Source organism: Jaculus jaculus, chromosome 6 (genome assembly GCF_020740685.1).
Source record: "Jaculus jaculus isolate mJacJac1 chromosome 6, mJacJac1.mat.Y.cur, whole genome shotgun sequence".
Lineage (NCBI taxonomy): Eukaryota > Metazoa > Chordata > Mammalia > Rodentia > Dipodidae > Jaculus > Jaculus jaculus.
The window spans coordinates 94,665,066-94,687,038 of NC_059107.1; the positions used below are offsets into that span (position 1 = coordinate 94,665,066).

Genomic DNA, 21,973 nt, shown 5'->3' on the forward strand with positions numbered 1-21,973 from the left:
AAATATTTTTTTGTTCATTTTTTATTTATTTATTTGAGAGCAACAGACACAGAGAAAGACAGATAGAGGGAGAGAGAGAATGGGCGCGCCAGGGCTTCCAGCCTCTGCAAACGAACTCCAGACGCGTGCGCCCCCTTGTGCATCTGGCTAACGTGGGACCTGGGGAACCGAGCCTCGAACCGGGGTCCTTAGGCTTCACAGGCGAGCGCTTAACCGCTAAGCCATCTCTCCAGCCCATTTTTTAAAAATATTTTTTGTTCATTTTTTATTTATTTATTTGAGAGCAACAGACACAGAGAGAAAGGCAGATAGAGGGAGGGAGAGAGAACAAATCCCTATTTCTTAAGCCTTATGTATCAGTTAAGTATTCAGGGGGTGGGGGAGGAAGACGAAAACATAATTGAGTGGCAGGGGCTGGCGAGATGGCTCAGCATTTAAGGAGCTTGCCTACCAAGACTAACAACCTGAACTTGATTCCCCAGTACCCACGAAAAGACAGATGCACAAAGTGGCACACGAATCTGGAGTTCATTTACAGTGGCTAGAAGCCCTGGCTAGCCCATACTCTCTCTTTTTCTCCTTGAAAATAAATAAATAGGGCTGGAGAGATGGCTTAGTGGTTAGGCGCTTGCCTATGAAGCCCAAGGATCCCGGTTCGAGGCTGGATTCTCCAGGACCCACATTAGCCAGATGCACAAGGGGGCACATGCGTGCCCATTCTCTCACTCTCTGTCTGTCTATCTGTCTCTCTCTCTCTCTGTCACGCTCAAATAAATAAACAATGAATAAAATAGAGCCGGGTGTGGTGGCACACGCCTTTAATCCCAGCACTCGGGAGGCAGAGGTAGGAGGATCACCGTGCGTTCGAGGCCACCCTGAGACTACATAGTGAATTCCAGGTCAGCCTGAACTAGAGTGAATCCCTACCTTGAAAAACCAACCAACAACAAAAAAAAAAAAGAAAGAAAGAAAGAAGGAAAAAGAAAGACCAACCAACCAACAACAACAAAAAAGAAAATAAATGAATAAGTAAATAAAATATTGAAGACCTGCCAGGCATGGTGGCATACGCCTTTAATCCCAGCACTTGGGAAGCAGAGGTTGGAGAATCACCATGAGTTCAAGGCCACCCTGAGACTACATAGTGAATTCCAGGTCAGCCTGGGCTAGAGTGAGACCCTGTCTCAAAAACAACAACAACAACAACAAAAAACCACAAAACAACAACAACAAAAAAGAGTTCAGTAGAAGACAGCAGAAATATATCTGGCTAGCTGAGCCAGAAAGGGGGGGGGGGAGTGGGCAGCAGGTTAAAGGCTGCAGCGGTGGCGCCCCGTGACCTCTGCCTGTGATTGAGAAACCAACAGTCACTACTACTGGACGCTAATGAACCCGAAGCTGCTCCCGGAGCCTGCCTGCTGCGGCATGGTCTGTCACCGCCAAGCGGATGTCCCATATTACGTAGCTATGCTCCAAATTTATGTCTTGCGCAAGGGCACAACCTAAACTGCAGCTTTCTAGCCCAAGGGAATGTGGGGAGTACAAGGCTGTTTAGCTTTCTGCCTTCTACAGTTTACAAGAAAGACGGGCCTCCACTTCTGCTGGAGGCAGCCAGCCCAAGGCAGCTGTCTCACCCGTCAGGACCCCGGGCTCCCAGCGCAGTGCTCCCAACTGCTGTAGAATCACAAGGACTTTTGAGATGGGAGGGTGTGTAGAAACAAACAGACAGGGCTGGAGAGATGGCTTAGCGGATAAACGCTCGCCTGTGAAGCCTAAGGACCCCAGTTCGAGGCTCGATTCCCCAGGACCCATGTTAGCCAGATGCACAAGGGGGTGCATGTGTCTGGAGTTCGTTTGCAATGGTTGGAGGCCCTGCCATGCCCATTCTCTCTCTCTCTCTCTCTCTCACTCACTCTCTGCCTCTTTCTCTCTCTGCTTGTCACTGTCAAATAAATAAATTAAAAATACACAAACAAAAAAAAAAGAAATAGACAAACAGAACAGGATTCAGCCAGGTGTTCACAAGCATGAAGACCAAGTTCTAAGTTCTACCCAGGTTCTCATGTGAAAATGTCGGGCATGGGGGATGGAGAGATGACTGAGTGGTTAAGAGCTTGCCTGTGAAGCCTAAGGACCCAGGTTTGAGGCTCCATTCCCCAGGACCCACGTAAGAAGGCGGCGCATGCTTCTGGAGTTCTCTTGCCGTGGCTGGAGGCCCTGGTGAGCCCGTTCTCTCTCTATCTGCCTCTTTCTCTCTGTCTGTCACTTGAAAGAAAGAAAGAGAGAGAGAGAGAGAGAGAGAGAGAGAGAGAGAGAGAGAGAAAGAAAGAAAGAAAGAAAGAAAGAAAGAAAGAAAGAAAGAAAGAAAGAGGGAAAGAAAGAAGGAAAGAGAGAAAGGAAAGTAAAAGAACAGAAAGAAAATGCCCAGTTTGTAATCCCAGAGCTGGAAGACAGAGAAAGAAAGAAAGAGGGAGAGAGAAAGGAAGGAAGGAAGGAAGGAAGGAAGGAAGGAAGGAAGGAAGGAAGAAAGGAAGGAAGGAAAGTAAAAGAAAAGAAAAAAGAAAGAAAGAAAGAAAATGCCCAGTTTGTAATCCCAGAGCTGGGAGACAGAGACAGGAAGATCCAAATCTAGCCTAACTGGTGAGCTACACATCAAGGAGACCCTATTTCCTACATCCTTCTTCTTCTTTTTTAAATATTTATTTATTTAAAGGAGATAGAGGCAGAGAGAGAGAGAATGGGCAGGCCAGGGCCTGTAGCCTCTGCAAACTCTGGATGCATGCGCCACCTTGTGCATCTTGCTTACGTGGGTCCTGGGGAATCGAACCATGGACCTTTGGCTTTGCAGGCAAGTGCTTTAATTGCTGAGCCATTTCTCTAGCCTCTTTCTTTCTTTCTTTCTTTCTTTCTTTTTTTTTTTTTTTTTTTTTTTTTTTTTTGAGATAGGGTTTTACTCTAGTCCAGTAGCCCAGGCTGACCTGGAATTTACTATGTCGTCTCAGGGTGGCCTCAAACTCACGGTGATCCTCCCATCTCTGCCTCCCGAGTGCTGGGATTAAAGGCGTGCGCCACCACGCCCGGCTCCTATTATTGTTTTTTTTGAAACCAGGTCTCATGTAAACCAGTCTAGCCTTGAACTGCCTATGTGGCTGAGGATGACCTTGGATTTCTGATACTCCTGACTCCACTTCCCCAGTGTTGAGTTTACCGCCTGCCCCACCATGCCTGGATTATGTGGAAACCCTGGGGATTGAACCCAGGGTTTTATGCATGCTAGGCAAACATCCTACCAACTGAGCTGCATCCCCAACCCTAATCTGACAGTGTGTGTGTTGCGTATAGCGTGTGCATGTGTGCTGCAGAAGCGCATGCCCCGTGTGCACGTGTGCAGAGGTCAGAGCAGAACACTCGACGTCCTCTTCTATTGCTCAGCCCACCCCGATTCCTTGAGGCAGGGCTCTCGCTGACTTACAGCTGCCATTTGGTCAGACTGGCTGACCAGCAAACCTCTGTGAGTCTACCATGTCCACTCCCCTCAAGACTGCGGTTACAGGTGTGCATAGCCACACTTGACTTTTCCTTTTTTCTTTTGGTTTTTGGAGATAGGATCTTACTTTAGCCCAGGTTGACCTGGAATTCACTATGTAGTCTCAGGCTGGCCTCAAACTCACAGTGATCCTCCTACCTTGGCCTCCCGTGTGCTGTTATTTATTTATTTATGAGAGAGAGAGAGAAAATGGGTGTCCCAGGATCTGTACCCACTGCAAATGAACTCCAGATGCATGTGCCACCTTGTGCATCTGGCTTATGTGGGTGCTGAGGAATTGATCTGGGGTCCTTTGGCTTCACAGGCAAGTGCCTTAACCACTAAGCCATCTCTCCAGCCCCGCCTCTGACTTTTATTTATTTATTTAATTTATTTCTTTGAGACAGAGAGAGGGAGAGAGAGACAATGGGCACGCCAGGGCCTCCAGCAAACAAACTCCAGATGCATGCGCCACCCTCTGCATCTGGCTTACGTGGGACCAGGAGAATGGAACCTGGGTCCTTAGGCTTCGCAGGCATATGCCTTAAGCACTAAGGCATCTCTCCAGCCCCGACATTGTTTAAAAAATATATTTTAAGCCAAAGGACCCAGGTTCAATTCCCCAGGACCCACGTTAGCCAGATGCACAAAGGGGTGCAAGCATCTGGAGTTCGTTTGCAGTGACTGGAAACCCTGGCACACCCATTCTCTCTGTCTCTGTCTCTCTCTCTCTCTCTCCCCTCTTCCTCCTCCCTCCTCCTCCCTCTTTCTCTGTCAAATAAATAAATAAAAATAAAATATTTTTTAAAAAGAGGAAAATATCACAACATAAAAAATATATATTTTATTTATTTATTTATTTGAGAAAGAGAAAGAGGCAGAGAGAAGAGAGACAGAGAGAGAGAGAGAGTATACCAGGGCCTCCAGACACTGCAAATGAACTCCAGACATACTGCATCGGGCTTATGTGGGTGCTGAGGAATTGAACTGGGATCCTTTGGTTTTGTAGGCAGACGCCTTAACGGCTAAGCCATCCCTCCAGCTCCAGAAGGCCCTGTTTCTGAGAGCAGCTGGCTTCCCATGAAGGCTGAAGGAGGGGAAGATGTGCTCAGGGTGGTTCTACTCATCTCGGGGCAGGGAGGGGCTGTCTCCGGCGCTGGGCCGGTCGTGAGCCGCCGCAGACAGAACACCTGCCCCTCTCGGCCCCCAATCCCTTCCTAACCCGCTTGACCCAGCTTAGCCCCGGGGGCTGCTGGCAGTTCTTTCGGCAAGTCCAGCCATCTGTTACCTGCCTGCTTTCCTGGACAAAGGTAGTCCCTTGGCCACCCCACACAGGGCAAGTGTGCTCTTCAAGATGTGGGGTGCTCTGGGCCCCTGCCATCACAGCCTCTTGGAGACCCTGGAACTTCAGGTAAAATGGGAAGGGGGCAAAATGACAATCTCTGTTGTGAGCCTCCCTGGAGTCCTGGCTTATAGTGAACTGTACAGCCTGTTGCCTGTCCTCCACCTGGGCATGGGCGAAACACCTGCCTGCATTGAGGGTGTCCACAGGGTGGGGATGAAACCCCTGGGACTGCTGCTCGGGATCCAGAGAGACACCCCCTCCCCCTCCCTCTGCATCCTGTCCTAGCCTCCTGTCAGATGAGGAGGGATTGGCCTCTGGCCTCAGACTGAAAGCAGAAGAGCCACCATCGCCTTGGAGCGGAGAGGGACGGACATGTCGGAGTCACTGTCTCCTCCCAGTGACGAGACCCCTGCCCCAGCCTGCAGGCTGGGAGGCCTGTACTGGGCCTGTGTCCACAATGACCCTGCCCAGCTCCAAGCCAGGCTGGATGGTGGGGTCTCTCCGGAGGAGGCCACCCAAGTGGACAGCAATGGAAGGGTGAGGGGGCCCAGGTTTTGCCTGGGCAGCTCGGGGAGGGGAGGGACAGGTTTGTACTCCTACCCCAACTTGGCCTGGAGATAGTTTGAGGGTCAGTCCCCACTTTCTGGAGGGATGTGGGCAGCCTTCACAGGGGTGGGGACAAGCTCTGGGGAGCTGTGGTTCTAGAAGGCAAAGGAGTCCCCGAGGGAGGAAAACGGGGATCGAAGGCGCCCTAAACCCCAGACAGGCCTCATGGTCGCTTGCTACCACGGTTTCGGGAGTATTGTGGCTCTGCTCAGCCGTTGTCCTTTCCTGGATGTGAACCAGCAGGACAAAGACGGGAACACGGCCCTCATGCTGGCTGCGCAAGCAGGTGCGAGGCTGCTGACCCCCACCCCTAGCCCTGGCCATCAGGGCCGCAACCCCGAACCTCTGCCAAGGCTGGGGTGGTGGTGGTGGGGGGCTGGGGGGCGGGGTTCTGAGGCTGGATCACCTTTTCTTCGCCTGGGAAGCCGAGCTCGGCTGACGGTCTCTGCAGGTCACACGCCTCTGGTGAGCCTCCTGATCAACTACTTCGCGGGCCTGGACCTGGACCGCCGGGACCGCGGGGGGCTCACGGCGCTCATGAAGGCTGCGGTGCTGGACCGCTCCGAGTGCGTGGCCGCCCTTCTCATGGCAGGTGCGTGGGCCCGGCCGCGGGTGGGGCCGCTGGTCCCTCTGCCCAGCGCCCCACCGGGCTTTAATCTGCAGCGGCAGAGAGGACGGGCCTCCCACCGTCACCAAATCTTTGGGTACAGTGGTTGTCGCAAAAAGCTTGGGAGAGTAACTTAGAGCAGCCACAAAATGGAAAACACACACCAAAAAATAAAATAAAATGGGAGGGGGTGCTTGAGGCATGGCTTAGCGGTTAAAGCTTTGGCCTGCAAAGCCAAAGGACCCAGGTTCGATACCCCAGGACTCACGTTAGCCAGATGCACAAGGGGGCGCATGCGTCTGGAGTTCTTCTGCAGTGGCTGGAGGCCCTAGTGCGCCCATTCTCGCTCTCTCTCTTTCCCTCCGTCCCTCTTTCTCTGTCAAATATATAATAATAAAATATTAAAATATTTTTTAAAAGGAGGGGGATAGAGAGATGGCTTAACGGTTAGGGTGCTTGCCTGCAAAACCTAAGGACTCCGGTTCAATTCTCCATGTCGCCCGTAAGCCAGATGCACAAGGTGGCACATGTGTCTGGAGTTTGTTTGCAGTGGTTAGAGGACCTGGTGTGCCCATTCTCAATCTCGCTCTCTCTCCCCCTCTCTCTCTGTCTCAAATAAAAATGAATTAATTTTTTTAAAGGGGGGGGCTGGAATTTGAAGACAGACTTGGGTGAGAAAGCAGTGACAGTACCCAGGAGAGGTGCCATCCCTGGCAGCAGTGGGACGGACTCAGCTCTCAGGCAGTGATTTCTGTATAGTTGACACTGGGATCCCTTGATGGAGGCTCACACTGTGGAGGGTGGGGTCTCCTGGGAGACCCCAGACTCGAGCTTTTCCCTTGCTGACCCCACTGAATTTGGGGGAAGAAGAAAAGGTGCCCCATGGCCCTCCCTTTGTCTCAGAGACTGCTCTTCTCTGGCATCAGGATAGAAGGGTATGATGGCAAAGGGGGAGAAGGGTACAGCTGCAGCCTCCACCAGTCCTGGACTACAGGAGCACCCCTCCACTGCTCAGGTGGCCCTATGCTGTGGTTGGAGACCCCATCAGCTCTTGGAGCTCTCCCTTTTCCTTTTCTTTTTAATACTTTTTATTTATTAAGTTGAGATGGAGAGAGAGAAGCAGAGAAAGAGGCAGATAGAGAGAATGGGCATGTCAGGGCCTTCCAGACACTGCCAACAAACTCCAGACAGATGCGCCACCTTGTGCAACTAGCTTACGTGGGTCCTGGGGAGTTGAACCTGGGTCCTTTGGCTTTGCAGGCAAGTGCCTTAACCATGAAGCCATCTCTCCAGCTCTTTTTTTGTTTGTTTGTTTGTTTTTTTTGTTTTTTTGTTTTTTCCAGGTAGGGTCTCACTCTAGCTCAGGCTGACTTGAAATTTACTATGAAGTCTCAGGGTGTCCTCGAACTCACAGTGATCCTCCTACCTCTGTCTCCTGAGTGCTGGGATTAAAGGCATATGCCACCACGCCCCTGGCTTCTTTTCTTTAAAAAAGACTTTTAGGGCTGGAGAGATGGCTTAGTGGTTAAGCACTTGCCTGTGAAGCCTAAGGACCCTGGTTCGAGGCTCGATTCCCCAGGACCCATGTTAGCCAGATGCACAAGGGGGCGCACGCATCTGGAGTTCATTTGCAGTGGCTGGAGACCCTGGCGTGCCCATTCTCTCTCTCTCTCTCTGCCTCTTTCTCTCTCTGTCTGTTGCTATCAAATAAATACATAAAAATAAACAAAAAAATAAAAAAGGACTTTTATTTATCTATTTGAGAGAGAGAGAGAGAGGCAGATACACACATAGATAGATAGATAGATAGATAGATAGATAGATAGATAGATAGAGACAAAGAGAGAATGAGCACACCAGAGCCTCTAGTCACTGCAAACTCCAGATGCATGCACCACCTTGTGCATCTGGCTTACATGGGTACTGGGGAATTGAACCTGGGTCCTTAGGTTTTGCAGGCAAGCACCTTAACCGCTAAGCCAACTCTTCAGCCCAGAGCTCTCCCCTTTTCTGACTTTATCCACCTCCTGTCCTGCACATGCAGCTACAGAATGCAGCTCCCAGTCTGAGAGATGTTTTAAATCTAACCTAAACCAGTCCACTGCTCACTGACCACCGCTCACCACCTCGATCCCATTCACAGGTGCTGACCTGAGCGCCGTGGATCCTGTCCGGGGCAAGACAGCCCTGGAGTGGGCTGTGCTGACCGACAGCTTCAACACGGTGCGGAGGATCCGGCAGCTGCTGCGGAGGCCCCGGGCTGAGCAGCTGAGCCAGCACTACCAGCCTGAGTGGCCTGCCTTGGCCCAGCTTGTGGCCCAATCGCAGGCCCAGCCTGCCCCATCCCTCCTAGAAAGGCTGCAGACCACCCTGAGCTTCTCCTTTGGCCAGTTTCCTCAGGAGGGGGGCGTCCTGGACCACTTTGTGACTGTCACTACTGGCTTGGCCAGTCCCTTCCTCACCACTGCCTGTCACACACTGTGCCCTGACTGCCCACCTGTGCTGGGCACCCGAGGCAAGTCTGTGCCAGAGCTGCTGGGGACTGCCCCGCCCCCTCCCCTGGCACCCCAGCCTCCTCAGACAACTCCTGATCCCCAGGCCTTTGTACCCTACCAGAGCCCTCAGAGCATGCTTCCTCAGTGGCTACAGTCTAGGGACAGTAACAGTAACAGGTCCCAAGTCCCCAAGATCCTCCTCTCCAAGGCCCCCTCTTGCCCTAGACAGTGCAAGCTGATTCCTAGGCCTACAGGATGTCAAACTCTGGCCCTTCCTCTCTGGAGATACCAGAAGATCAAGATGGAGAGGAAGAGTCAAGAGGAGGAGGGGGGCAGGTAGGCACAGGACCAGGGGAGGATGGGTCCAGAAGTCCTTTGCTGTCCACATCCTCTCCCACCTTCCCAACAAACTAAGCCTGAATCTGCTTCCAAGCTATACACAGGGTTGTTCATTGCAGCATTGTTTGCAAAACTAAGAATGGAATTGCTGGTGTGCTGGTGCACACCTTTAATCCCAGCACTGGGGAGACAGAGGTAGGAGAATTGCCTTGATTTTGTAGTTGAATTTGAGCCCACCTTGAGACTATAGGGTGAATGCCAGGTCAACCTGGCCAGAGTGAGACCCTACCTCAAAAAAAAAAAAAAAAAAAAAAAAGAGTGGAACTAACCCAAGCATCCGTCACTAGGATTGGCTAAACTGATTAGAGGGTAATTACTATATGCCTACCGCCGTGTTCTATAGAGTGCACTATTAACCAAGAGTAAGGAAACTACTGTGATAAGAAAGTTATCTTAAGCAGGGGCGTGGTGGCGCACACCTTTAATCCCAGCACTCAGGAGGCAGAGGTAGGAGGAGCGACATGAGTTAGGGCCCACCCTGAGACTACATAGTGAATTCCAGGTCAGCCTGGGCTAGAGTGAGACCCTACTTTTAAAAAAAAGAGAGAAAGAGAGAGAGAGTTATCTTCAACAGACATTGTGAAAGTAACTAAAGGTAGAAAAGCATGTGTGTTGTGTTACTATGTGTCAGAGTAAAAAATTCTCCAAAATCAACATGACTGAGATGGTTAATATTCAACTTGGCACAGTTTAGACTCAGCCTAGTAAACATACCTCTGGATGTGTCTGGACGTGTCTTTTAGGGTATTTCCAGGTGGGCTTAACTGAGGAGGGAAGACTCATCCTGACCGTGGACAGCATACCCCATGGCTAAAACATGACTGCATAAAAAGGAGAAATGAGGGTTGGAGAGATTGCTTAGCTGTGAAGGCACTTACCTGCAAAGTCTTAAGAACTAATGTTTGAACCTCCAGGTCCCATGTAGACACGTAGTGATGCAAACATGCAATATCGCACATGCACACAAGGGGGCGCATGCATCTGAGTTCGATTGCAGCGGCTAAGACCCTGGTGCACCCATTCTCTCTCTCAGAAAGAGAGAGAGAGAGAGTGAGAGAGAGAGAGAAATGAGAGCCAGGGATGGTGGCACATGCCTTTAATCCTAGCACTTGGGAGGCAAAGGTAGGAGGATCACCGAGAGTTTGAGGCCACCCTGAGACTCCATAGTGAATTCCAGGTCAGCCTGGGCCAGAGTGAGACCCTACCTTGAAAAAAAAAAGTGGGGGGGAATGGGCTGAGTACCAGCATTTATCTGCTTCCCATGAAGGTGAAATGTGACCAGAGGCCTCTCCTGCTGCCACAACTAGAGCTCCCCTCGCCACACCTGCCCCCCCAGACTATGAGCTAAAATAAGCCCTTCCTCCCCAGGTTGCTCTGGCCAGGTATTTTGTCAAAGCAAGGAGAAAAGTAATGAATACAAACATATTGTGTGCCAAGACTTATTTAACTGCTTAATGAGTGAACCAACAGGGCTGATCAAAGGAAGAGATGAAAGGTGACTATTGACAGTTAATAGAAAAAGAATGCTTGAAGAAGATTGCAAAGTTCGATAGAAGAAAATGAATTCCCCACCTGGCAATAAGGCCAGTATTTTCATTTCTGCCAAACAAAAACAATTTGCTATTTGTCAGTCTTCCACAGCTTGGCCCCTTACTTTATAGACTCTGGGTCCTAATGAAGAGTAGTAATTAGTATGTTGGCTGGACATAGTATGTACCTATAATCCAAGTGACTTGGGCACATGCTAAAGCCAGAGGATCCCTTGAGCCATGAGTTTTAAGGCAGTCTGGGCAATGCAAAACCATCCTGTCTTAGCAAGTCGAGAGACAGGAGGGGTGGGCTGGGCAGAGGCTAGGAAGATGGATCAGTCAGTAAAGCACCTGCCACACAAGCATGAGGACATGAGTTTGGATCCCCAGCACCTTTATAAAAGATGGGTTCATAGCCGGGCGTGGTGGCGCACACCTTTTATCCCAGCACTCGGGAGGCAAAGGTAGGAGGACTTCTGTGAGTTCAAGGCCACTCTGAGACTACATAGTTTATTCCAGGTCAGCCTGGACCAGAGTGAGACCCTACCTCAAAAAACCAAAAAAAAAAAAAAAAAAAAAAAGATGGGGTCAGGGTGGAGAGATTGCTTAGTGGTTAAGGTGCTTGTCAGAGAAGCCTAAGAACTCATGTTCGAATCTCCAGGTCCCATGTAGCCAGATGCATAACACAAGCTCACAATGTTGCACATGTGCCACAAGGGGGCGCATGCTTCTGGAGTTTGTTTGCAGTGGCTGAGGCTCTGGGCGCCCATTCTCTCGCTCTCCCTCTCTTTCAAGGTAGGGTATTGCTCTAGCCTAGGCTGACCTGGAATTCACTCTGCAGTCTCAGGGTAGCCTCGAACTCAACAACAATCCTCCCCTACCTCTGCCTCCCAAGTGCTGGGATTAAAGGCATGTGCCACCACGCCTGGCTTCTCTCTCTCTCTTTTTCTTTCCCCCTCTCTCTAAAAAGAAATTAAAAAAAAAAAAAAGTCTGGGCTCACACCTGTAATCCCAGCACTGGGGAATTAGAGACAGTAGGATTCCAAGGGTTTTCTGGCCAGATAGTCTAGCCGAATTGGTGAGGTCCAGACCAGTGAGAGACCCTGCCTCGAAGAGTACAGTGGAAAGCAATGAAGGAAGAGATGCCCAACATCAATCTCTGGCCAGCACACATACACACACATGTGCACACGCATGTGCTGGGTGTGGGAGGGCAGCAAATAGTATGTCAAGTGAAGTGACCTTTCCCTAGATGACCAATAGATGGGATTATTAGCCAATGGCCTGAAATCTTTGAAGGAGCACTTAGTTTTCAGGGGGCTTTATTTGCAAGTTTCAGATATATGTTTCAACATATTTGTTGCAGAACTGCAGAGATTTCAAATAATTACAGCAACTACATAGACAGCGCTTACTGTCTATATGAATACATTTCATCCTCCCAGTAGTCCTGAGGATTCCAGCTTTGAGGAACAGAGGGTTAGGAATTGCCCTGGTCCCACAGATAGAAACTAGCAGAGATTAAAAATGAGACGCTGGAGTCAGGTGTGGTGGTGCACCCCTTTAATCCCAGCACTCGGGAGGCAAAGGTAGGAGGATCACCATGAGGCCAGCCTGAGATGATAGTGAATTCCAGGTCAGCCTGGACTGGAGTGAAATCCTACCTCGAAAAACCAAAAAGAAAAGAAAAAAAAAAAAAGGCTGATATGAAAACTTACTTTTTTGGACAATGGCACACCCCAAAGCCATACACTGTTATTAGAAAATTTTCAGTGCCAGGACGGGATACCTTCCAGTGACTTATTGGTCAGGGAGGTCCTTGATGCCCCCAAAACATTGCAGGCTATTGCCAAGGCTGTTGGTTTTCCACCAGAAATAGATGATAAGACCCTATTGTTGAAGACTCCACATAGTTGGGCTGCAAGGTCAGAGAAATCAAACCGGGACTAAGGTGAAAACCTCCTCCCTGTGGATCAGCTGATAGAAAGCTGGAAAAAGCTGCATTGCATATAGCCCTATGGGAGACAGAAGTCATCAGTGGTAAAAACAGTGGACACTGCAAGTCTCAAATTTGGTCAACCATGCCAAAATATGGAAAAAGTGCAATAGTGGCACATCTGTTATGGGGGAAACCAACTGCTCTCTAATTGGACTGGAGGCCCGCTCCATGGGAGGGAATACATGCCTGGTACTGAAAACCTAATCTAAAGCCTATAGTGGGGAGGACATGAGCCTTAGGAGTGTAACACCTGCTCTTGTCTGGCTAAATGCATGTATTATGCCCACAAAACTTCTCTGTAAGCACCTTACCTAACATACATACATACATATATACATATATATATATATACATGTATATATATAATATTTATTATATTATATTATATATATATATATAAATGCTACTCTTCACTTTTGGTTAGAGATGCTTCTTTTTTCATATGATGGTGACCACTGAGATAACCCAAAAGGCACCATGGTGCTGAGAAGTGACAGAGGAGTGTTCAGCACTGAAACATCTCTATCACACCTTCCAAGGCTCAGGTTTCATTGGAGAAGAGGTGGCAGAAAGAATGTAAGAGCCAGCTGGGCGTGGTAGTGCACGCCTTTAATCCCAGCACTCGGGAGGCAGAGGTAGGATTGCTGTGAGTTTGAGGCCACCCTGAGACTACATGGTGAATTCTAGATCAGCCTGGGCTAGGGTGAGACCCCGCCTTGAAAAAAAAAAAAAAGAATATAAGAGTCAAAGAAAGGTAAGACAGCTTACAATGAAATTGTCCAGACAGAAACTCGCCTTGGTATCCATGGCCTCGCAGTGCCTAGCAGTACCTTCACAAGACCCTCATAATAGGAGGAAAAGATGACAACATGAAAATAAAAGAGAGACTAATGGAAAGAGGGAGGGGATATGATGGAGAGTGGATTTGTGAAGGGGAAAGTGGCGCAGGGGAGGGAATTATCATGGTCTATGGTCTGTAAGTATAAGCCATCAGGTTCAGTCTGAGCAGTAGGAAAAGCCAGGTGAGGGGATTTGCCACTCACACCAGCCTCCTCACAAACTCAAGAAATGTGAAGGAGGATGGCAGGGACCAGCGAAGCGGCTTGTGAGGTAGAGGATAATGAGGACCAGTGTGAGAACTTCAGCCTCCATCCACAGCCTTCCCTCCCCCACTGCCAGGTCAGCCTGAGCTAGAATGAAACCGTATCTTGAAAAAAAAACCAGACCAAAACAAAAGAATTCAGGGTATAGTAGAGGGAGAATAATTTCACTCCAAAAGCATAGAAGGCGTTCTCAACAAAATCATAGAAGAAAACTTCCACAAAATTGGGAAAGAGATACCAATGCAGATACAGGAAGCTTTTAAACACCAACCAGACAAAACCTGGAAAGAACTTCTCCTTGCCATATTATAATTAAATTACCAAACATGCAAACCAAAGAAAATATACTGAACACAGTTAGAGAGAAAAATCAAATGACATACAAAGGCAAGTCCATTAGGATTATAGCAGATTACTCAACACAGACTTTAAAAGCCAGAAGGGCATGGAGTGATGTATTCCAAGTTCTGAAGGATAACAACTGTCAATCAAGGTTACTTTATCCTTCAAGGCTATCCATTCAAATAGATGGAGAAATAAGGACATTCCACAACCAAAACAAGCTAAAGGAATATTTGAAGACAAAACCTGCTCTACAGAAAATAGTTGAAAGGATCCTCCATGCTGAAGAGAAAGAAAAGCACTTATATAAGGACCTGGAAAAAACAAACCATACACAAATACTAGTTAATACAAGAGCAGGGCATGGTGGCACACGCCTTTAATCCCAGCACTCTGGAGGCAGAGGTAGGAGGATTACTGTGAGTTTGAGGCCACCCTGAGACTACATAGTGAATTCCAGGTCAGCTTGGACTAGAGTGAAACCCTACCTTGAAAAAATTTAAAAAAACAAATTAATTAAAAAAAAAAAAAAAAAACCAAAAAACTCCCAACTAAAAAACATCCTGGCCCAGATGGATCCACTGGTGAATTTTACCAGATCTTCATGGAAGAACTAACACCATTGCTTCTCAAACTTTTCCATAAAATGGAAAAGGAAGAAATCCTACCAAACTCCTACGAAGTCAGCATCACCCTGATACCAAAACCAGGCAAAGATAGAACAAAAAAAGAAAGTTACAGACCAATCTTCCTCATGAACATAGATGCAAAAATTCTCAACAAAATATTGGCAAACAGAATACAAGAATATATCAGAAAGATATTCACCCAGACCAAGTAGGCTTTATCCCAGGGATGTAGGGATGGTTTAACATATGCAAATTGATAAATGTAATACATTATATAAATGGACTGAAGGACAAAAATCAAATGATTGTCTCATTAAATGTAGAAAAAAAAATTGACAAATCCAACATCTCTTCATGATAAAAGTCCTACATAGACTATTTATGGCAAACCTATTGCCAACATAATACTAAATGGAGAAAAACTTGATGTTTTTCCACTAAAATCAGGAACAAAATAAGGGTGTCCACTGCCCCACTTTTATTTAATATAGTACTGGAAGTCTTAGCCATAATAATAAGGCAAAAGGCACACATAAAAGGGATACAAATTGGAAAGGAAGAGATCAAGTTATCATTGTTTGCAGATGATATGATTCCATACATAAAGGACCCTAAAGACTCTACCAGCAACTTTTATAGCTGATAAATACTTATAGCCATATAGCAGGATACAAAATAAACACACAGAAATCAGTAGTCTTCCTATATGCTAACAGCAAACACACAGAGGTTGAAATCAGAGAATCACTCCCATTCACAATTGCATCAACAACAACAACAATAATAATAATGATGATGATGTAGCTGGGTGTGATGGCGCACGCCTTTAATCCCATCACTTGGGAGGCAGAGGTAGGAGGATTGCTGTGAGTTTGAGGCCACTCTGAGACTACATAGTGAATTCCAGGTCAGCCTGAGCTAGAGTGAGACTTTACCTTGCAAAACTAAAAAAATTAAGTAAGTAAGTAAGTAAGTACCTTGGAATAAACCTAACCAAGGATCTCTACAATGAAAACTTGAAAACACTCAAGTAAGAAATTGCAGAACACACTAGTAAATCAAAAGACATCCCTTGTTCTTGGGTTGGAAGAATCAATATTGTGAAAAAGGCAATCTTACCAAAAACAATCTATATATTTAATGCAATCCCCATCAAAATTCTAATGGCATTCTTGGAATGGAAACAGAAAAAAACAACACAAAAATTCATGTGGAAACACCAAAAACCTCAAATATCTAAATATCTAAAACAATTTTGAGCAACAAAAATAAGACCGATCACCATACCTGATTTAACCTATATTACAGAGCCATAGTAACAAAAACAGCATGGTACTGGCACAAAAGCAGACATGTAGATCAGTGGAACAGAATAGAGGACCCAGATGTAAGTCCAGGCAGCTATAGCCACCTGATCTTCAACAAAAATGCCAAAACTACTCACTGGAGAAAAGACAGCCTCTTCAGCAAATGGTGCTGGGAAAACTGGGTATGTATCTGTAGAAGGATGAAAATAGATCCTTCTCTCTCTCCATGCACAAGAATTAAGTCCAAATGGATCAAAGACCTTAATATCAGGCCTGAAACTCTGAAACTGCTAGAGGAAAAAATAGGGGAAACCCTTCAACATATTGGTCTTGGCAAAGACTTTCTGAATACAACCCCAGTTGCTCAGGAAATAAGACAACAGATCAACCTCTGGGACCTCATGAAATTACAAAACTTCTGTACAGCAAAGGACACTGTGAATACAGCAAAGAGCCAACCTACAGAATGTCTTTTCTGATTCTTTTGTTTGTCTGTTTGTTTTTTTGAGATAGGGTTTTGCTCTAGCCCAGGCTGACCTGGAATTCACTCTATAGTCTCAGGGTGGCCTTGAACTCACAGCGATCCTCCTACCTCTGCCTCCCAAGTGCTGGGATTAAAGGCGTGCGCCACCACGCCCGGCTAAGGCCCGGCTTTTTTTTTGGTTGTTGTTTTGTTTTTTAATATAAGGTCTCATTGTGGTCCAGGCTGACCTGAAATGCACTATGGAGTCTCAGGGTGGCCTCGAACTCATGATCCTCCTACCTCTGCCTCCCAATTGTTGTGATTGTGCCACCACGCCTAGCTCTTTTGTTTTGTTTCTTTGAGGTAAAGTCTGGCTCTGGCCTAGAATGACCTGGAATTCACTATGCAGCCTCAGAGTGGCCTCAAACGCATGGCCTGCCCCTGCACACACACCTGCTCAAGAGTGATCCTTGCATCTGCAGGACCCCCTCTGTCCTGGCTTCCTACTCTGACCCACATCTCCAGTCCCTGGCCATCTCCAGGGCAGCTGGAGTGCCAGGCCTTCGCCCAGCAGTCCCTCTTCAGACCACACAGTTTCACTCCACCTCTCTGACAGCTCCTGGCAGCAGCCTTCCTCCTGCTCCCTAAAGCCCTGCAGGCTAAGCAGAGGGGAGGGAAGCCTTGAGGCCTTATTCTGCCTATGCCTCCCAAAGCCCGCCTCTCCCCTGACACCCAGGCCCCCAGCCTCAGCCCAGTCCCTGATGCACCTACACGGTCCCGTTCCCGGTCCCAGAAGCTGAGAAACGCACAACGCCCGAGCCTGCCTGTGTGGAACTGGCAGACCCGAGTGCCGGCCTGGCCCTGCCTCTCCTCCAGCCACATCCTCTTACTTTATTTTTCGGCTTTTCAAGGTAGGGTCTCACTCTAGCCCAGGCTGACCTGGAGTTCACTCTGTAGTGTCAGGGTGCCCTCGAACTCATGGCGATCCTCCTCCCTCTGCCTCCCAAGCACTGAGATTAACGGTGTGCGCCGCCATACCTGGCTCTTCTTCTTTTTTTTAAAAATATTTTATTGATTAGAGAGAGAGAAAGAGAATGAGAATGGATGTGCCAGGGCCTCCAGCCACTGCAAACAAACTCCAGACACATGCGCCACCTTGTGCATACGACTTTATGTGGGTACTGGGGAATGGAACTCAGGTCCTTGGGCTCCACAGGCAAGTGCCTTAACCACTGGGTAATATCTAATGGGCATTACATATAGCAATTACTTCCCAGGGCCTGAAGCTCTTAGCGTCACCTGGAGCAGGTGCAGCCTGGGAGGCACGCAGCTGTCTGCTATCACCTGCCCCAGCAGCGGTGGGTGAGGAAATATAACCCACTCTGCAGACATCTGCCAGCAGACATGTCCTTGGAACGCCATGGCCTCCCTTAGGATGCTAGCATGTTATGGTGACGGCCCCTAAATGTAGACACACAGATCAGCTCTGACATATCTAATCATCCCTACCCCATATATTAATCACTTTTGGTTAGAGAATCTTCTCTTTTCAGATGGAGGTGACCTAGGGATGACTCAGAAGGCATCATGGTGCTGAGAAGAAGTGACAGAGAATTGCTCAGCACTGAAATATCTCAATCACACCTTCCAAGGCTCAGGGTCCATTGCAGAAGAGCTGACAGGAAGAATATAAGAGCCGAAGGAAGGGTAGGACTCCTTACAACGTGCTCCCTCTAGACATAAAATGGTCTGGATATCCATGACCTCACAGTGCTTGACACTACCCACACAAGACCATCATAAGAGGAGGTAAAAGATCATGACATCAAAGTAAAAGAGAGGGCTGGCGAGATGGCTTAGCCGTTAAGTGCTTGCCTGTGAAGCCTAAGGACCCAGGCTCAGGGCTCAACTCCCCAGGACCCACATTAGCCAGATGCACAAGGGGGCAAATGTGTCTGGAGTTCGTTTGCAGTGGCTGGAGGCCCTGGCACACCCATTCTCTCTATCTGCCTGCCTCTTTCTCTCTCTCTGTCTCTCTCTCTCTCTTTTATTTATTTATTTATTTTTTGTTTTTGTTTTCTGAGGTAGGGTCTCACTGTATCCCAGGCTGACCTGGAATTCACTCTGTAGTCTCAGGGTGGCCTCGAACTCACAGCGATCCTCCTGCCTCTGCCTCCTGAGTGCTGGGATTAAAGGCATGTGCCACCACGCCCGGCCTTCTCTGTCACTCTTAAATAAATAAATAAAAATGAACAATAAAATAAAAAATCTTTAAAAAAAAGAAAAGAGAATAGGTGGGACACAGTGGTCTGTGTCCCTGAGGCCCATACTAGGGAACCTGGACAGGAATCCCCCTCTGTAGCAGTCAAGGCTGAAAACACTCATGTATCTTCCTCACACCCAGCACCTACTGAGGGTGTCTCCTTTCCCCTCTGGGGTCCCTGGGCTCTCCTGCCCTCTCCCAACCTTTCTCCTGGCAGACCTCAGTTGCCGCCTGTGGAACCCATCTGGCCAGGGCTCAGGCTCTGGCCTCTCTTTCTCGCAGAAGGGCCAGGGTTTTCACTGTGAAGGAAAATACTGATTCATTTATTTGTTTGTTACTTGGTTTTTTGAGGTAGAGTCTCACTGTAGCCCAGGCTGACCTAGAATTCACTATATAGTCTCAGGGTGACCCTGCCTCTGACTCCCAAGTGCTGGGACCACGCCCAGCTTGTTTGTTTTTTAAAGCTTTATTTTTATTTATTTATTAGAGAGAGAAGGAGGAAGAGAATGGGTGCACCAGTGCTTCCAGCCACTGCAAATGAACTCCAGATGCATGCGCCCCCTTGTGCTGGCTTACTTGGGTCCTGGGGAATTGAACCTACGTCCTTTGGCTTTGCAGGCAAAGGCCTTAACCGCTAAGCCATCTCTCCAGCCCGACAAGATTCTGACTCTTAAGGGAAGGATTCGGGGGTGAAGTTTCTCCTTGCCTCCATATCCCCTGGCCCTGCCAACATCTGCTCCAGAAACTTTGGCGACAGTCACACAGGCAATGCCATATGTTGGCACCCCATCAGCTTGGACCCACAGGGAGCGCGGGCTCCCTGGCTCACACAGGGGAACCACATGTGACAGTACGACAGCCCACCCTCACCCACACGGACACGTCAGTGCCCTGCCTGAGCGAGGGTCAAGGCGAAGACCCTCATTCCCTCCCAGCCCTGCGCCCCCAGCTCCCCTACACTGCCCGTGCGGTTGGACCTACAGACCGTTGCTCCGCGAAGGAGAGAAGTGAGCAAGTCGGAGGCAAACTCCTTTTTCCAGCTTGTTTACTTGAGACCGGCCTCGGATCGCACCCCCGCACCCCCACTCCCGACAAATGTGCCAGTTCCCTGAGCCGGGCGGGCGGGGGCCCGATGGGCACGGGCCTGGGGGTTTGGGAGCCCTCAGTCCCTGGGAGAGGCAGAGCCGGGGCACGGGTGCCGGAGGGGCCGGAGTGGGGCAGCATTCATGGCATTTCCCCTCCAGCTGGAAACAAAGGCAGATTCCTGTGTCCAGCATGAGCAATCCGGTCCCACCCACTGGAGTGGCTGGAGCTGGAGGAAATCCCGCTGGCCTCTGGCCTCGCTGAGCCTTTTGGGGGCCCCCTTTCAAACAATCTCCCTCTCTCTCTGCCAGGGGCCACTGCCTACGCTCAAGTCTCAAGGACCCTCTCCTTTCCCAACACTGAGCCCTTACCATGGGGGATAACCCTTTAAGCACTCCTCAGGCAGCAAGGGTTCCCCCATACCACCTCCTCAGGCCCTTGCTAGTCAGCTCTGCCCTCCCACACCCAAGCTCAGGCCCAGCTTTTCATTAGAGGGAGGAAAAGTCTAGATGCTTCTATGAAGCACTGGGTCATCCCAGACTCTCAGCAAGTCCCTGAAGGCATGCACGGTGGGCATGGGGACGGGCACTGGGACGGGGACGGGCAGGGACCACCCCAAGTAGTGAAGTGGTTCCCTCCAGTAGAGTGATATGCCTTCACTCCTTGCAAACTGTAATCCCAGGGAAAGGGCTGGGTGCCAGTGCCCTAAATTAGCAAAGTAGCAGACTTGTCTGGTACTAATAGCATTGGAGCGATTTGACATATTTAAATTGACAAAATGGTAATAATCAATAATGAGAGGAAGGCTAAATAAATAAAAACCAGAAGTGGTGGCGCATGCCTTTAGTCCCAGCACTGGTGAGGCAGAGGTAGGACGATCGCCGTGAGTTCAAGGCCACTCTGAGGCTACATAGTGAGTTTCAGGCCAGCCTGGGCTAGAGTGAGACCCTATCTTGAAAAACAAACAAATAAATAAATAAAAATAAAAAATTAATTAGAGGAAGGATATCCTAAGGACCTAAATTCTGAAGCTCTCTTAACGGTCATGAAACCTGAAGATTTAAGATCTCAAGATAGCCCTGAATGATAATAATGACAATAATAATATAATAAATATACTGGAGATTGAAACTAGAACCTCATGCATGGTAGACAGCAACTACCACTGTGCTATTGCAAACCCTTTTAGACTTTTTTTTTTTTTGCTTGTTTGGAGTTTTGAGGGAGGGGGATTTCTGACAGGGTCTGATGTAGCTTAGGCTGGTCTCAAACTTACTATGTAGCCAAGGATGATCTTGAACTCCTGATTCTCATGCCTACACCTCCCAAGTGCTGGGATTACAAGTGTCTGCCCCCATACCCAACTTTTTTTTTTTTTTTCCGAGGTAGGGTCTCACTCTGACCCAGGCTGACCTGGAATTAACTATGTAGTCTCAGGGTGGCCTTGAACTCACGGCAATCCTCCTACCTCTGCCTCCCGAGTGCTGGGATTAAAGGCATATGCCACCACGCCCTGCCCAACTCATTTTTAACTTTTGAAATAAGGATTTACTAAGTTACTCAGGTTGGCCTTGAACTCACTCTACAGCCCAGGTGAGAGAATGGGCATATCAGGGTCTCCAGCCACTGCAAACGAACTCCAGATGATGCATGCCCCACCTTGTGATCTGGTTTATGTGGGTACTGAGGAATTGAACCTGGGTTCTTTGGCTTTGTAGGCAAGCGTTTTAACTGCCGAGCCACCACTCCAGCTCCCAGGTAGGCTTTGAACTTGTGATCTCTCCTGCTTCAGCCTCCTGAGGAGTTGGGAGCTGGGATTACAGTCCTGTGCCACCATGCCAAATTTCTTAGTATAACTCTCTTTCCAGATGTTATATATTTATTGTGCCATGTGCTTGTCTGGGTGAGGACATGAAGCCCTCTCTGCTGACTGCTCAGTGTTCTACCCCCTCCCCAAACAAACCAAACATGAGTGTGAGTTTTGCAGCTGGTGGAGGACTTGCTCACGAGCTTGCTGCCAATCTGTGAATGGGATTGAGAAGGCGATATCCACGTCCTTCTACAGGTATGAAAACTGAGGCTCACGTGCAGGTGTTCCAACTTCTAGCTTGGGCTCTTTGTGTGTGTGTGTGTGTGTGTGTGTGTGTATAAATTTTTATTTATTTGAGAGAGGGAAGCAGATAGAAAGAGTGAGAGAGAAAGAGAATGGACATGCCAGGACCTCCACCTGCTGTAAATGAGCTCCAGATGCAAGCGTCAACCTTGCGCATCTGGCTC

The 21,973-nt window shown here is 48.5% G+C and overlaps 1 protein-coding gene across 1 annotated transcript; it reads left to right on the forward strand.

Annotated features, from left to right (window-relative positions):
* Positions 1–5,243: 5,243 nt before the first annotated feature.
* Positions 5,244–8,919, forward strand: Ankrd33 (ankyrin repeat domain 33). The gene is made up of 4 exons (XM_004650446.2): positions 5,244–5,408; positions 5,634–5,763; positions 5,929–6,069; positions 8,228–8,919. Exons 1-4 carry the CDS (start codon positions 5,244–5,246, stop codon positions 8,917–8,919), a joined length of 1,128 nt encoding a protein of 375 aa, XP_004650503.2.
* Positions 8,920–21,973: the final 13,054 nt, after the last annotated feature.

Bases quoted from the DNA above. Each gene is read 5' to 3' on its own strand.
- Ankrd33 (XM_004650446.2), top strand. From the start codon at position 5,244: ATGTCGGAGTCACTGTCTCCTCCCAGTGACGAGACCCCTGCCCCAGCC. The intron at 5,409-5,633 runs GTGAGGGGGCCC...CCTAAACCCCAG, and splicing joins AAGTGGACAGCAATGGAAGG to ACAGGCCTCATGGTCGCTTG. The intron at 6,070-8,227 runs GTGCGTGGGCCC...TCCCATTCACAG, and splicing joins GGCCGCCCTTCTCATGGCAG to GTGCTGACCTGAGCGCCGTG.